At 43.0% G+C, this 16,968-nt stretch overlaps 2 protein-coding genes across 7 annotated transcripts in view; one reads left to right on the top strand and one right to left on the bottom strand.

Moving 5' to 3' along the window:
- The first annotated feature begins 1,483 nt into the window (after positions 1 to 1,483).
- On the top strand, positions 1,484 to 8,081 carry LOC139562794 (sorbitol dehydrogenase-like). 3 transcript variants are annotated; one of them, XM_071380846.1, is made up of 10 exons: positions 1,484 to 1,529; positions 1,752 to 1,801; positions 2,239 to 2,272; positions 2,389 to 2,553; positions 2,705 to 2,864; positions 2,992 to 3,110; positions 3,901 to 3,966; positions 4,166 to 4,344; positions 6,732 to 6,853; positions 7,348 to 8,081. In XM_071380846.1, the coding sequence occupies exons 4-10, from the start codon at positions 2,403 to 2,405 to the stop codon at positions 7,511 to 7,513; spliced, it is 963 nt and encodes a 320-aa protein (XP_071236947.1). In that variant the 5' UTR covers positions 1,484 to 1,529; positions 1,752 to 1,801; positions 2,239 to 2,272; positions 2,389 to 2,402; the 3' UTR covers positions 7,514 to 8,081. The 3 variants fall into 3 exon arrangements, with proteins under 3 accessions (XP_071236947.1, XP_071236946.1, XP_071236944.1); XM_071380845.1 differs by having other exon boundaries at positions 1,501 to 1,529; positions 1,752 to 1,901; XM_071380843.1 differs by lacking the exon at positions 1,484 to 1,529 and having other exon boundaries at positions 1,548 to 1,901.
- An 88-nt stretch (positions 8,082 to 8,169) lies between these two features.
- LOC139562792 (amyloid-beta A4 precursor protein-binding family A member 2-like) overlaps positions 8,170 to 16,968 on the bottom strand; it is an 82,683-nt gene continuing 73,884 nt past the window's right edge. For all 4 annotated transcript variants that reach the window (XM_071380838.1, XM_071380841.1, XM_071380839.1 and 1 more), the window contains 6 exons: positions 15,720 to 15,905; positions 14,146 to 14,325; positions 13,574 to 13,786; positions 13,264 to 13,383; positions 12,228 to 12,368; positions 8,170 to 11,956 (listed from right to left, as the gene is read on the bottom strand). In XM_071380838.1, coding sequence (XP_071236939.1) covers positions 11,885 to 11,956; positions 12,228 to 12,368; positions 13,264 to 13,383; positions 13,574 to 13,786; positions 14,146 to 14,325; positions 15,720 to 15,905 — 912 coding nt within the window. In that variant the 3' untranslated portion in view covers positions 8,170 to 11,884. The remainder of the gene's footprint in view (positions 11,957 to 12,227; positions 12,369 to 13,263; positions 13,384 to 13,573; positions 13,787 to 14,145; positions 14,326 to 15,719; positions 15,906 to 16,968) is intronic.

Genomic DNA, 16,968 nt, shown 5'->3' with positions numbered 1-16,968 from the left:
TCCTGGACAGTCTGTGGTGCAACGTGGCGTTGGTGGATGGAGCGAGACATGATGTCCCAGATGTGCTCAATTGGATTCAGGTCTGGGGAACGGGCGGGCCAGTCCATAGCATCAATGCCTTCCTCTTGCAGGAACTGCTGACACACTCCAGCCACATGAGGTCTAGCATTGTCTTGCATTAGGAGGAACCCAGGGCCAACCGCACCAGCATATGGTCTCACAAGGGGTCTGAGGATCTCATCTCGGTACCTAATGGCAGTCAGGCTACCTCTGGGGAGCACATGGAGGGCTGTGCGGCCCCCCAAAGAAATGCCACCCCACACCATGACTGACCCACCGCCAAACCGGTCATGCTGGAGGATGTTGCAGGCAGCAGAACGTTCTCCACGGCGTCTCCAGACTCTGTCACGTCTGTCACATGTGCTCAGTGTGAACCTGCTTTCATCTGTGAAGAGCACAGGGCGCCAGTGGCGAATTTGCCAATCTTGGTGTTCTCTGGCAAATGCCAAACGTCCTGCACAGTGTTGGGCTGTAAGCACAACCCCCACCTGTGGACGTCGGGCCCTCATACCACCCTCATGGAGTCTGTTTCTGACCGTTTGAGCAGACACATGCACATTTGTGGCCTGCTGGAGGTCATTTTGCAGGGCTCTGGCAGTGCTCCTCCTGCTCCTCTTTGCACAAAGGCGGAGGTAGCGGTCCTGCTGCTGGGTTGTTGCCCTCCTACGGCCTCCTCCACGTCTCCTGATGTACTGGCCTGTCTCCTGGTAGCGCCTCCATGCTCTGGACACTACGCTGACAGACACAGCAAACCTTCTTGCCACAGCTCGCATTGATGTGCCATCCTGGATGAGCTGCACTACCTGAGCCACTTGTGTGGGTTGTAGACTCCGTCTCATGCTACCACTAGAGTGAAAGCACCGCCAGCATTCAAAAGTGACCAAAACATCAGCCAGGAAGCATAGGAACTGAGAAGTGGTCTGTGGTCACCACCTGCAGAACCACTCCTTTATTGGGGGTGTCTTGCTAATTGCCTATAATTTCCACCTGTTGTCTATTCCATTTGCACAACAGCATGTGAAATGTATTGTCAATCAGTGTTGCTTCCTAAGTGGACAGTTTGATTTCACAGAAGTGTGATTGACTTGGAGTTACATTGTGTTGTTTAAGTGTTCCCTTTATTTTTTTGAGCAGTGTATATATATTTAAATATATATATATATATTTAAATATATATATATATATTTGAATGAATGCTACAATTTTTATGTTGTTCCTGTCTCACCTGCTGCGTCGCATTTGAGCTAACCCGTTGTGGTATATATATATATATATATATACATATATATATGTAGTATAGTATATATATATATATATATATATATATATATATATGTCTCCATAGAAACATTTCCTGTGTGTCCTCAACCTCATTCCCGCCCCGGAAACAAGACCTGTGATTGGTTCATTTACCACGCACTGCAATCATGTGACTACCACAACGGGTTAGCTCAAATGCGACGCAGCAGGTGAGACAGGAACAACATAAAAATTGTAGCATTCATTTCATAGCCTTACACCATTAACGTATAAATCATAAAATAACTAACATTAGATTAATACAAATAGCAATACACTTTTCGTATAATTTTAAGAATAGCTCAATTTGACCCTCTCTTTGCTATAATGGAATGTTCTCTCTAACGATACTCCAATCACATGTTTTGTTTTGTCGACTGCCCACCAAGCAGCTGGACCGTGAACTTTGAGCCCTGCACAGAGCGAACAAGCATTTTACAAGGTTTTTGATTTTATTCACACTGTAGTTGTCTTTGAGTAAATACAACATGGAAAAAGAAAACCTATCCGTGGTGTTGCATTCCCAGGGCGACCTCAGACTGGTAATAAAGTAGTCTCTAAACTTTGTCATGATGATATAAGCAGATCGAGATTTAATGATAACTGCAGCTTTCGGTCAATATCACAAAGTTGCTAACCAACGTTAGTTAGCTCATCTGCTCATGGCATAGCTTCGTCCCGGAGCTAGCCATTTAAATTACCAAAAATAATATTAACAATTTTGACTTACTTTTGAACATAAATGTAATCAAACATTAAAAGTCAAATGTTTTAATAGAAATTGTCATTTAAATGCCTGGTTGCGGGACGCTAAAGGAGAAATAATTGCGATTGATTATCCGAATGGTCAGACTAATTGTGACGATTGATTTCTTACAGGAACAACGACCCATCCCTGAACCAGGTCCAAATGGTATAAGAAACAATGTAGTATCCAGACAGCTTGTACAGTATATTTCTGCATTTGATTTTCAATTGTGTACAGTTTGTGTATCCTGTGGCGCAATTGCTTGTCTTTCCTTTATTCAGAGGTGTTGCTTCAGATGCATTCAGTTGGGATCTGTGGGTCGGATGTGCACTTCTGGCAAAATGGACGCATAGGTGACTATGTGGTAAAAAAGCCCATGGTGCTGGGGCATGAGGCCTCTGGTCGGGTGGTGAAGGTGGGCTCAGCAGTGAAGAACCTCAAAGAAGGTAAGAACTGCAAGCATGTGAGAAGGAAGTACTCATTTTATTCAATGTTGTTTTGCTTTTATTGCAGGTTAAAGTTCACCAGTTATAAAAACTGAAAAGATAATGTAACTTTGGATTGTCTGTCAATTATTCATATGTGTTGGATAATTAGGGGATAGAGTCGCTGTAGAGCCAGGTGTCCCTCGCGAGATAGATGAATTCTTCAAATCAGGAAACTACAATCTTTCCCCCACCATCTTCTTCTGTGCCACACCCCCTGATGATGGGAATTTGTGCAGATTTTACAAACACAGTGCCAACTTCTGTTACAAGTGAGTTCATTGTTTCTACTTTATCTACAAGGACAGATAACTGTCAACATACTGCCATTGTAGAACATTGGGGGTAACATGACAAACCTACATTGCTTAAGTTCTCTCTGTTTCTGTGTATGAACAGGCTGCCTGACAATGTGACATATGAGGAGGGGGCTCTGATTGAGCCCCTGTCTGTGGCTATTCATGCCTGCCGCAGAGCTGGAGTGACCCTGGGCAGCAGTGTACTGATCTGTGGGGCAGGTAGGTAAAGCTCAGCTGTCAATAATTGTTACTGTTATTTACTGTTACTGCAGCTTGTACCCATGAAGTGTGACACAATTTTGCAGTTGCAGCTATTCAGGTTTTATGTCCAGTCATTCAACTACTACAAGACATGATGAAATGAAATAAAAATCAATGTAACTTTGCTGAACATACAGCCAATAAGAAGTATGGTGGTTATTACACTCCACTAACATGCCCATGCAAGTTCGGAAATTAAAGAATGTGGTTTAGTTACAAAAGTGAGAATCATGTTGACACAGCATAATAACAGTGGGGAAACCCAGTCAACTTAAACACCTGTAGTAACAGACTTGATATTTAACAAATCCACTCTGCTGGTAAGCGAGCGTGCTTTATAAACAATTAACACATGTAAATAAAGATCAGCTCTTGCTTTTTAGTTAATGATAGATGTATTTCCCTGTATTTTTATATAGACCTGCCGATAGACTAGTGCCCTGTCCAGGGAGTGTACTTTTACATCAAGGTGCCTCAAGCTACTACATCAGGCGATAGGCTCCTGCCCAATGGGCCCTTCTGGCTCAGACAAGGCTTACGTACTATTTCCTATACCAACCCCTCATGTCATCACTTCTAGCCCTCATGCACACAGTTTCACAATGACCAGCTAAGTTGAAAAATATCCTGTAAGGTTACTAGCACAGCCTCATATCCCCATCGAGTGCATCGGCATGGAGAGCAGTGTCCAAACTTCCAATTAACATGTGCACATTCAAACTAAGCATTTCTCTTTTCCCTATCACAGGACCAATTGGCCTGGTCTGTCTGCTGGTGGCCAAGGCTATGGGTGCCTCACAGGTGGTCATAACTGGTAAGGCACAGGGTGTAATAATACACTCTTTATGGGATCCGTTTTGTTTCTCTCAAATCTAAATTGTCTACCAGGGACTTCCTTCTTTTGAAAGGGCTTTGAAGTGAAAAGGTTTTCATCTGGGTACATGAGTAATACTGTGTGCTGGCCCAGTATAGTAGGGACTGCCACAGTACTATGTTTGTCCTTCCTGTTTCAGACCTGTCAGCAGATCGCCTGGTCATGGCCAAGGAGCTGGGAGCAGATTTCCCTCTGACTGTGAAGAGAGAGGATGGGCCTGAGGAGCTGGCTAAGAGAGTTGAAGGACTGCTGGGAGCACAGCCTCATATCACCATTGAATGCACCGGTGTGGAGAGCAGTGTCCAGACTGCCATTTATGTAAGTACAGCCACAAGAGTGATATTAGAGCCCATGGAAATGCTGTACCGTGAAATGTTGCAGTTTTCTCCCAGAAAAAAACCTAACTAATGCAACCAAGACAAAGAACTGATGTTGGCACAAGATGGAGGGAATGTTGGAGCATAACTAAAGAAACTACAGTTAACTAAAATGTACGCTTAATCCAGTATAAACTAATGCATAGAATTTATTATATAAGAGACAATTCACAAATCCTACAGCACAGCAACAGAGTCATGTCTTAAGTGTAAAAATAATAATGATTTATGCTTTCTGGGAATGCTATAAAGTCCAAAGTTATGGGTGGAGAAGGTTGGCTGTCAGAAGTATTAGAATGTAAACATACTTTTAATCCGTCTGTCTGCATATTTCAAGACATGGCATATGGGGGAGGGGTGAGAAACGCATTGAGAAGGAAAGAAATTCCACAAATTAACTTTTAATAAAGAACACCTGTTAATTGAAATGCATTCCAGGTGACTATCTCATGAAGCTGGTAGAGAGAATGCCAAGAGTGCAAAACTGTCATCAAGGCAAAGGCTTGCTACTTTGAAGAATCTGAAATATAAAATATATTTTGATTTGTTTAACACTTTTTTGCTATCTACATGATTCCATATGTGTTATTTCATAGTTTTGATGTCTTCACTAGTATTCTACAATGTAGAAAATAGTAAAATAAAGAAAAACCTTGAATGGGTAGGTGTGTCCAAACTTTTGACTGGTACTGTGTGTATATACAGTGGGGAGAACAAGTATTTGATACACTGCCGATTTTGCAGGTTTTCCTAATTACAAAGCATGTAGAGGTCTGTAATTTTTATCATAGGTACACTTCAACTATGAGAGACGGAATCTAAAACAAAAATCCAGAAAATCACATTGTATGATTTTTAAGTAATTAATTAGCATTTTATTGCATGACATAAGTAATTGATACATCAGAAAAGCAGAACTTAATATTTAGTACAGAAACCTTTGTTTGCAATTACAGAGATCATACGTTTCCTGTAGTTCTTGACCAGGTTTGCACACACTGCAGCAGGGATTTTGGCCCACTCCTCCATACAGACCTTCTCCAGATCCTTCAGGTTTCGGGGCTGTCGCTGGGCAATACGGACTTTCAGCTCCCTCCAAAGATTTTCTATTGGGTTCAGGTCTGGAGACTGGCTAGGCCACTCCGGGACCTTGAGATGCTTCTTACGGAGCCACTCCTTAGTTGCCCTGGCTGTGTGTTGCGGGTCGTTGTCATGCTGGAAGACCCAGCCACGACCCATCTTCAATGCTCTTACTGAGGGAAGGAGGTTGTTGGCCAAGATCTCGCGATACATGGCCCCATCCATCCTCCCCTCAATACGGTGCAGTCGTCCTGTCCCCTTTGCAGAAAAGCATCCCCAAAGAATGATGTTTCCACCTCCATGCTTCACGATTGGGATGGTGTTCTTGGGGCTGTACTCATCCTTCTTCTTCCTCCAAACACGGCGAGTGGAGTTTAGACCAAAAAGCTCTATTTTTGTCTCATCAGACCACATGACCTTCACCCATTCCTCCTCTGGATCATCCAGATGGTCATTGGCAAACTTCAGACGGGCCTGGACATGCGCTGGCTTGAGCAGGGGGACCTTGCGTGCGCTGCAGTATTTTAATCCATGACGGCGTAATGTGTTACTAATGGTTTTCTTTGAGACTGTGGTCCCAGCTCTCTTCAGGTCATTGACCAGGTCCTGCCGTGTAGTTCTGGGCTGATCCCTCACCTTCCTCATGATCATTGATGCCCCACGAGGTGAGATCTTGCATGGAGCCCCAGACCGAGGGTGATTGACCGTCATCTTGAACTTCTTCCATTTTCTAATAATTGCGCCAACAGTTGTTGCCTTCTCACCAAGCTGCTTGCCTATTGTCCTGTAGCCCATCCCAGCCTTGTGCAGGTCTACAATTTTATCCCTGATGTCCTTACACAGCTTTCTGGTCTTGGCCATTGTGGAGAGGTTGGAGTCTGTTTGATTGAGTGTGTGGACAGGTGTCTTTTATACAGGTAATGAGTTCAAACAGGTGCAGTTAATACAGGTAATGAGTGGAGAACAGGAGGGCTTCTTAAAGTAAAACTAACAGGTCTGTGAGAGCCGGAATTCTTACTGGTTGGTAGGTGATCAAATACTTATGTCATGCAATAAAATGCAAATTAATTACTTAAAAATCATACAATGTGATTTTCTGGATTTTTGTTTTAGATTCCGCCTCTCACAGTTGAAGTGTACCTATGATAAAAATTACAGACCTCTACATGCTTTGTAAGTAGGAAAACCTGCAAAATCGGCAGTGTATCAAATACTTGTTCTCCCCACTGTATATATGCTTGCTGCCAGGCTACACGTCCTGGAGGAGTGGTGGTTCTAGTGGGGTTGGGTGCAGCGATGACCACTGTCCCATTGCTTAATGCTGCTCTCAGAGAGGTGGACATCAGAGGGGTCTTCCGCTACTGCAACACGTAAGTGAACCTCCTTCTCTCACGTTAACCAGGTACAGAAAATAAGTTGTTGTCTTTTACACTGCCATTCATCTCACACAACAGAGCCCTGAAGCCAGCTCAGGACGTAGGTCTTCAAATCAAATGTTACTTGTTTCATAATCAACAGGTGTAGACTTTTATTTAACTAGGCAAGTCAATTAAGAACAAATTCTTATTTACAATGACGGTCTAGGGACAGTGGGTTAACTGCCTTGTTCAGGGGCAGAACGACAGATGTTTACCTTTTCAGCTTGGGGATTCGATCTAGCAACCTTTCGGTTACTGGCCCAATGATCTAACCACTAGGCTACACGCCGCCCCAGACTAACAGTGAAATGCTTACTTACAGGCCCTTCCCAACAATGAGAGGTCTTCAGGAATATGGTCCCTAATGTTCCAACAATTACGACAAGTTGTGTTTATCGGTTGTCTTATAACTCAACTGTTAATGTGTTTTTGTCTTCTTATTCTAGCTGGCCAATAGCTATAGCGATGCTGGCCTCTAAGAAGGTGAATGTGGCGCCCCTGGTGACCCACCGGTTCCCCCTAGAGCAGGCTGTGCAGGCCTTCGAGACCACACGCCAGGGACAAGGGGTCAAGATCATGCTCAAGTGTGACAAGACTGACCAGAACCCCTGAGAGGACTGGGAACACCAGGACCAATAAGAGAGTCAGTATAGACAACCACAGCGTTCTAGATCTAACAGTTGATTATTCTCTTATTTGTCTATGTTGCCCCATGTTATTGTACACTTTCAATGTTTGGATTTCAATGTCTGATTATGTTCAGGCATACATCTTAATCAGGTTACCTGTTGCCCAAACAGACATTTTCACTCTTGAAATGTGATATTTGGAGACGCTATGAAACTAGGTATATGATTTGACAAAACGTTGTGCTCACAGGAGCTTTCTCTTTCATCATGTGATTTCAAGTTACTTTTGACTGTAATTACTTGATTACCATATTTTTATAAGATGACGCAAAACTGTTAAATACAGCCTTTGAATCTTGTTATAAACCAGAAAGTATTGAAATATTTTAGCTGTTGTTTTTTGTCTAGTCCTCTAGTCAGTACCTAGCTGCTGCCACCAGGAGGAGGTAGAGACTAATTCACACACTGTATTTCAAGTCCAGTGTGTTGCACATACTGTAATAGAGACAATCAAAATCCTGTCCATACAATAAATACTTAAAACATTTAAATGATTTATGTGAAACTGTTGACTGATAAAACCTAATGACACAATTCATAGTAAAACAAATATATTCCAATGAGCCAGCCAAACAGAAATTGGGGTTTATTTGAGATTTTATTGTTATCTTGACATAATGATTTGATACTATCATGAGGCATGCACACAGATAAATGTAAATTTTTCAAATGTAATTTTTAGTACAATGCATGTTAAAAGCATTACTCAGTCGTAAGGCTTCCTCAGTCACAGTGGGATTCATTGTTCATCTTTCTCTCAAGGCTGAAGCCCGACACAGCAGAAGGAGGGATATTTGCAGTGGCTAAACATGACACTTATGAGCACAATCCTAAACAAAGTTATCTTTATGTACAGACATTCTAATACTGCTTATGGCAATGGACACAGTTCTTACAACACAATACATTCACAATCGACTCAACTGAGTTTCTGCTGGGGTGAAACACATAAGATGAACATAGCACACATAGAAACTACCCTTTCAAGTTTCATACATTGCTTATAGTTTTGAATTAACTGTTATTAAAATGTGCGAGAGACAGTGCTGTCCAAAACATTGTGTTGACATATGGAAGTTAAAAAAACACCTGCACACTCGTCAGTAACATTTACCTCATGACTTGTTGTCATGACCAGATTGAACTTCTGTAAAATGAAAAAGTTCAAATCTGAAGGGATATGGCGTTATGAAACGTACAACCTCTGCTGCTAGTATTGGCTTGATATACAGTACCAGTCAAAAGTTTGGACACACATACTCATTCAAGGGTATTTCTCTATTTTTACTATTTTCTACATTGTAAACTCTGCAAAACAAGAAACGTCCTCTCGCTGGCAACTGTGTTTATTTTCAGCAAACTTAACATGTGTAAATATTTGTATGAACATAACAAGATTCAACAACTTAGACATAAACTGAACAAGTTCCATAGACATGTGACTAACAGACATGGAATAATGTGTCCCTGAACAATGAGGGGGTCAAAATCAAAAGTAACAGTCAGTATCTGGTTTGGCCACCAGCTGCATTAAGTACTGCAGTGCACCTCCTCCTCATGGACTGCACCAGATTTGCCAGTTCTTGCTGTGAGATGTTACCCCACTCTTCCACCAAGGCACCTGCAAGTTCCCGGACATTTCTGGGTGGGAATGGCCGTAGCCCTCACCCTCCGATCCAACAGGTCCCAGACGTGCTCAATGGGATTGAGATCCGGGCTCTTCGCTGGCCATGCCAGAACACTGACATTCCTGTCTTGTAGGGAACAGAACGTGGTCTGCCACTGCGAGGACGATCAGCTGTCCGTCCTGTCTCCCTGTAGCTCTGTCTTAGGCGTCTCACAGTACAGACATTGCAATTTATTGCCCTGGCCACATCTGCAGTCCTCATGCCTCCTTGCAGCATGCCTAAGGCACGTTCACGCAGATGAGCAGGGACCCTGGGCATCTTTCTTTTGGTGTTTTTCAGAGTCGGTAGAAAGGCCTCTTTAGTGTCCTAAGTTTTCATAACTGTGACCTTAATTGCCTACCGTCTGTAAGCTGTTAGTGTCTTAACAACCGTTCCACAGGTGCATGTTCATTAATTGTTTATGGTTTATTGAACAAGCATGGGAAACAGTGCTTAAACCCTTTACAATGAAGATCTGTGAAGTTATTTGGAATTTTACGAATTATCTTTGAAAGACAGGGTCCTGAAAAAGGGACATTTCATTTTTTGCTGAGTTTAGAATAATAATGAAGACATCAAATCGATGAAATAACACATCATGTAGTAACCAAAAAATTGTTAAACAAACATTTGAGATTCTTCAAAGTAGCCACCCTTTGCCTTGATGACAGCTTTGCACACTCTTGGCATTATCTCAACCAGCTTCACGAGGTAGTCACCTGGAATGCATTTCAATTAACAGGTGTGCCTTGTTAAAAGTTAATTTGCAGAATTTCTTTCCTTCTTAATGCATTTGAGCCAATCAGTAGTGTTGTGACAAGGTAGGGGTGGTATACAGAAGATAGCCCTCTTTGGTAAAAGACCAAGTCTATATTATGGCAAGAACAGCTCAAATAAACAAAGAGAAACTACAGTCCATCATTACTTTAAGACATGAAGGTTAGTCAATACAGAAAATGTAAAGAAAATTTGCAGTAGCAAAAACCCTCAAGCGATATGATGAAACTGGCTCTCATGAGGACAGCCATAGGAAAGGAAGACCCAGAGTTACCTCTGCTGCAAAGGATAAGTTCATTAGAGTTACCAGCCTCAGAAAATGCAGCCCAAATAAAGGCTTCACAGAGTTCAAGTAACAGACACATCTCAACATCAACTGTTCAGGGGAGACTGTGTGAATTAGGCCTTCCTGGTCGAATTGCTGCAAAGAAACCACTACTAAAGGACACCAATAAGAAGAAGAGACTTGCTTGGGACAAGAAACACGAGCAATGGACATTAGACCGGTGTAAATCTGTCCTTTGGTCTGATGTGTACAAATTTGAGATTTGTGGTTCCAACCACTGTGTGTTTGTGAGACGCAGAGTAGGTGAACGGATGATCTCCGCATGTGTGGCTCCCACTGTGAAGCATGGAGGAGGAGGTGTGATGGTGTGGGGGTGCTTTGCTGGTGACACTGTCTGTGATTTATTTAGAATCCAAGGCACACTTAACCAGCATGGCTACCACAGCATTCTGCAGCGATACGCCAATGCCAGCTGGTTTGCGCTTAATGGGACTATTATTTATTTTTCAACAGGACAATGACCCAACACACCTTCAGGCTGTGTAAGGGCTATTTGACCAAGAAGGAGAGTGATGGAGTGCTGTATCAGATGACCTGCCCTCCACAATCAACCGACCTCAACCTAATTGAGATGGTTTGGGATGAGTTGGACCGCAGAGTGAAGGAAAAGCAGCCAACAAGTGCTCAGCATATGTGGGAACTCCTTCAAGATGGTTGGAAAAGCATTCCGGGTGAAGCTGGTTGAGAGAATGCCAAAAGTGTGCAAAGCTGTCATCAAGGCAGAGGGTGGCTACTTTGAAGAATATAACATATAAAATGTATTTTGATTTGTTTAACACTTTTTTGGTTACAACATGATTCCTTCCGTATGTGTTATTTCATAGTTTTGATGTCTTCACTGTTATTCTACAATTTAGAAAATAGCAAAAATAAAGAAAAACCCTTGAATGAGTAGGTGTGTTCAAACTTTTGACTGGTACTGTAGATAAACTAAATTATATTACCCAAGTCACTCCCAAATACCCTTGTCCATCTAAACTATATTGACAACAGGATTTCAATCGTCCTTTAGCGGTCAAGGACTCTCTTCCCTGCTATCAAACCAGCAGGAAAAGTCAATAAATATTTACAAAGCAACCATGACCCTTCCCCATTACTTCAGACACATTAGCAAAATATGTATTTACATGAAAATTAAAAACAAAGAAAAGTAAATGAAACAATATGCAGGTACAATATTACATTGATGTGAATATAAAAAATACATTGTGATGCATCAAAAAAACATCACAAACACAAATAAATAACGTAAACACCTTCTGCCCAGATGACCCTCTTTAGTATTAACATCAGCAAAATATCGGGAGTATCAGTTGGATGAATGTTAGCTCAGAAAAGGATAAGTCATTGACACAAAAGTAAGAAAGGTAATCACTCTGGCTCACTTGCCATCCTCATACACTCATTAGTCTGCTAGTCTTGTCTACCCAGAGCTCTCCAACTGGACTGTAAACAACCGCTGCTTACAGCTCCTCTGTGGAGGAAAATGGGATCTGTCCTTGGTTTATATATACATAGGAGTCTCCTGTCCTGTTAAGAGTCTGAACATGGCCGCTGGCATTGTCTTCATGTGGATCTGGTTTAGGAAAAGACAGAAAACAAACATTTAGCTAGGCACTTGCATCTATCGCTTGTTATTTTATCTGTCAATATCTTTATTGAAAATAATCAAGCTTAGAGGCACACACGTACAGCCTAATGATTGTATTGATGAATGCATATTATGCTCATTCCTCTTTCAAAGAGGTACCTGCCTTGGCCAGTAATCTAGTTTTGTGAATTCTCATTCTAATTGATTGTGGTGTCCTCTGAGCTCCTTTATGAATTATATCTGAACTGAACCTCACCTCGCCCACAGAGTTTGAGAGGGCTTGGACAATCTTCTCATGCGCTGTAGCCACCACGCTTTGGCCATTGATCTCAATGATGCGGTGGCCAACCCGGACACCCCCCCGCTCAGCAATACCCCCACGCATCAGGCTGCAGATCTGTGGGTGAAGATGACAAACAGAAGGTTATCCTTCATGGCAGTCACTCACCTCCATTGGCAACAAGACAGGGGTAATTCTATAGGGGAATAAAGCAATGATGCAACGTTGTTCCGTTAAATCTACTGGAACAGTTGTGTTGCTAAAATTTCAAAGATAGTTCATGGATTTCGTCGTGTGATCCTGATAGGGAGAGGCCAGGGGGAGATTTGAGCTCTGTGAATGACATTGTAAGGTTAATCTGTATGCAGTAGCAAGGAAAATGGCAGTTGACACCGAGCTGATAACCTAAGGCAATAAAGCTCCTAGCTTCAGCCTCGGGGCAACGACAGATATAACAGTAATTACATCTATTCTTTTTATAGGATTTTGAAGGGATATTGTCAGACTATATGAATATTGCTCTAAGGAGTTGACAATTTGTGTCATAGAAGCAATGTGTCACAGAGGATAACTTGAATACAGCAGAGACTTGAATAAAGTGGTATGAGGAACACACTAAAATACGTGTGTGTGTGCGCAGCATGTTTTTTTTCATCAAAGCTTGTAACGCTCATGATGCAAATCACATACGCACAGACCTACAGGCTAACAGCTTGTCATATCGTTTGATACAATATTATTTTCCTCAGAATTGGTTTCTTTAGAGATATGACTGTACCAGCTGAGAGGAGAAAACAAAAAAAGTTTTTAATAATTTACGGGGCTGTCTTATCCTATTCAGTTTATGTCAGCTGAAATCCTTCTGAGGGAACTGAAGTTTCATTGGACAAAGACATCGATAAAGTCCAGAATCTCATCAAAAGTATTTTTCAACCAGTCACAGACTGTTATCTCAGCCTGTGTTATTCAACCTACAGGGCTAAGCGGTGGTGACTGATCTGATCGTACTTACAATCCCATTCTGGACGCTGAAGCCCAGCTGGTACTTGAGGTCTGGCCTCTTGATGAGCACGGTGGTGACAGGGGGACAGCTCACAATGTTCAGCTTCACCTGCACCTGGTTCTTCAGGCCCTGATGGACAAACACAGTGGTCAGACAGAGCAGAGGGCGTACTGCAACCTCCACTGGGTTTAGTCAGTGGATTATTTTACATTAGAATTATGATCAAATTACAGAATTTATGTAGTCTTACACAATTAATGTAATGTCACCATAATAACCACTAGTGACTCTTCCGAGAACTCTGTCCCTGTCCATGTACCTTGATGATTCCCTGACAGGTGGCAAGCGGCAGCCCCACCAGGCTGGTGTTGTTGATGGACATGATCTGGTCTCCGATGCTGAGCTTCCCGGAGCGGGCGGCCGGCCCACCGTTCATCATGTTGGCCAGGATGACCGTGGGTAGGATGGAGCCCCAGCCAGACTCCACTATGACCACGCCCAAGATCTCTCCCTTATGCTTCTCCAGCTGCAGCTGTGGAGCCAGCCAATAGCGAGAGAAAGAGAGATAGAGAGAGTGATGAGTGCCTCTAGTCAAAGCGATTGTGGGCAAGAGAAAAATAAATCAGGGAGAAATATAATGGTGTAGCGGAAGAACCGAAACAACGTGCGGAAGGAGGGCCAGATGGGTATAAGACCACTGTCAGCTTCTCTGGTAATTGGCTCAGTCCATATGCAGTACTTCCACAGAACTAGACTGCCTCACTGCTCATCAGAGATTCTTTCCTACTAAGCAAGAGACTGAGCATCCAAAAGTCCTCAGAGAAGTGGATTGTACAGTGCATCTGAGGCACCATTATACAGTTACCTCATACAGTTAAATGAGAGCCAAACCTCTTTGCAGTTCTCAGAGTTTGAGAAGTGGATGAGGTCATCGTTGTACATCTCCTGCGTGTTAATGATGTCACTGTACTCCTTCTGACTCAGGTCCTCTGGGTTGATGCCGTTAGCCCTCAGGAACTCCTGGTAAGCCACGCTAAATGACTGCCCAATCGACTGGGCTATGAGCTGGGCCTGGAGAGCCAATGAGAAGAGAGGATAATGCCATGAAAATAGAATTTACCCATGAGTGTTATGAGTCAAATGTCTGTGGTCTGAGAGGGTTTTTCCCTTCTAGTAATTATATTTCTATGAATAAAACCAGCTATGCATTTGGCAGAAGCAATACACTTCCAATACACTGTCACAGTGACAGCAATGTAGAGAATCACATCACAGAGCAACTGGGGGATGCAGATCAATATTCATTTATGTGGTATGAATCAATGCACATAAGGCATTGCTTCACTGTTGCCAAGTACTATTTGAGGTCCAATAAAAATTGAATTTAAATGTCAAAACCTATTTGTCATGTCTTCATTACTGACATATAAATGGACCAAAACATGTTCGCACAGCTAAAGTGGTGAGCATCATGAAGCCTGGATCATTGGTGCAATGATTGCTTCATTTTCCGTATAAAATGGCAAAGGTATTGATTGTAAAAAGCTGATCTAAAGAGAAGAAAAGGAAAGTCATCTAATTGCATATCATATGATATTAGGGATGTGTCTATCCCATCCAGTTTCCCTATATTTACCTCCTACCTTTGCTCAGGCAGTTTTAGGGAATAATATGTTTTCAAAGGAAGCAAGCTGTGGTTGCCCTGTTAACAAACATCCAACTGCATGCTGGGCTTTGATAGACACATGAAGCACATCCTGGACTGTGGTGTGGGTGAAAATTGGCAGTATTACTGTAACAGACAGCATATCACACATTGGCAACGTCTCTGCACTGGCCCGAGGGGCAGGGGGGCAGTTAACCAGTGATTGAAATGTCAGGGCAATATAAACAACCTGCTATTTGAGTTGTAGGAATCCCCTACCCCTAACTCAGCCAATCCTGCCCATAACGAACGAGGACAGTAAAGCCAGTCGTTGCCCTTATCCAGACCAGTAGATCAAGGATCAGTCCTACCATGTAATAGGTAGACAGTAATAAGACACTGTTGGGAGAGGCATTGAAATATATCATTGTCCCTCCTGCGCTGAGGCTAAATGACTCATGTGTCAACACTCAGACTTACCGTCCTTTATAACACACCAGCTAATTAGACATGGAGAAATGGCGATTAAGAGGGGCAACTGCAATGCAGGGGCAGACGCACGCTGGCTAGGGGAGGAGACAGGCAGAGAGACTGGCCTATCAGAGGTGGATCCTCCCAGCTAAACATATCAGAGGGTGTTACTGGTGAACATGTCGTTCATAATGTGTTGTTGTGACTAATCTCTGAATCAGTCACAAAGCATTACCTCTACATTCAGAAACATGTCCTGTGCATAACCTTTCACCTGGTCCTGATCCATTCTACCATTTGCGATTAGCCTCAAGGGGCAGATCACAGACATTTACACACATTCACTTACGTCCTCAGACTCAAAGACGTGGCAGATCATCCGGTACTGTTTCTTGGCCTCTGGGGCTCCAGGTGTGGTCTCGATGCAGTCCTGGGAGGCTGTGCGCGGCATGCGGCGCCTCGCCATCAGCACCACGATGTTCCCAATGTCAGCTATGTAGGAGATGGTGCGCAGGGCGTTGTCCATCATAGTTTCCTGTGTACGCCACCACAGCAACAAACACTGAACAACTAGTACCTTCCCTCGTAGACAGATACATGTGAATAACAAACAGGGTATCATGATGACCGAACACACCGTAACAGGTGTACTAATACACAGTATAAAAATACTAAAATATATACTGTGTTGGGTTCTGAGAATATGAAATATACTTATTCATGTCATTGATTGAGTGCTGAGGTTTAGAGGGTCTACACCAGTTAATGGTTATAGGAGGAAGGTATATAGTGGGGGCAACTAAGCTTGGAATGTGTTGAGTGAAGGGAAGCGATTACATGTGGCAGGGATTGATAAGGCGAGAGAGCCATAGATTAGTGATGAAGGGGGGTTGAGGTCAGGATAGCTTAAGGGAGAAATAAAAGTTTATGGCCTGTATCACTAGTGTCCTGCCTAGCAGTAAAGAATGATGTTTGTACAGATGGGTAGGAGGAGACTCAGCCTATGAGGAACGGTTAAATATCAGTGCTTGTGTGAAAATGTTTTTCTCTGAATGCAGCTGTATGGGCAGAATAAACTTGGTTAAGCTTTCATAAATGTCCGTTGAGTGTTTTACTCTGAGAATTAGAACCTAACAACTGTATTACAATTGACGCTTTGAGTAAAATAAACACACGGTGTGTTTTGCAAGCTTCAGGCGAAGTATGACAAGGTGCTTATCTTCACACGAGTGTCTGGTAGCGCCGTAGGAGGAGCGGGAACGCTCAGCTCCGTCCTGCACGCTCTTCAGCGAAACATCATCAGTTCGTCAGCAGAATTAATGATCCAATTAGTCTGTGCATGCTGCGCCTACAGCCTTTCACCTTTCTCATGCTGCGCCTACAGCCTTTCACCTTTCTCATGCTGCGCCTACAGCCTTTCACCTTTCTCATGCTGCGCCTACAGCCTTTCACCTTTCTCATGGTGAGCAGCCTCAGCAGAGTGGCAGAACTCCATGCATGTCCCCTCAGCCCATATGCTCCGTAGCAGACCAAGGCGTGGGAATCACACCTCTAATCAACCTGAGGTTCTCCAATGTTCTCATCCCCTCTGGTACACA

Source organism: Salvelinus alpinus, chromosome 33 (genome assembly GCF_045679555.1).
Source record: "Salvelinus alpinus chromosome 33, SLU_Salpinus.1, whole genome shotgun sequence".
NCBI lineage: Eukaryota > Metazoa > Chordata > Actinopteri > Salmoniformes > Salmonidae > Salvelinus > Salvelinus alpinus.
Note: the sequence above shows the minus strand (reverse complement) of the source record. Positions and strands in the feature narration are given on the sequence as shown.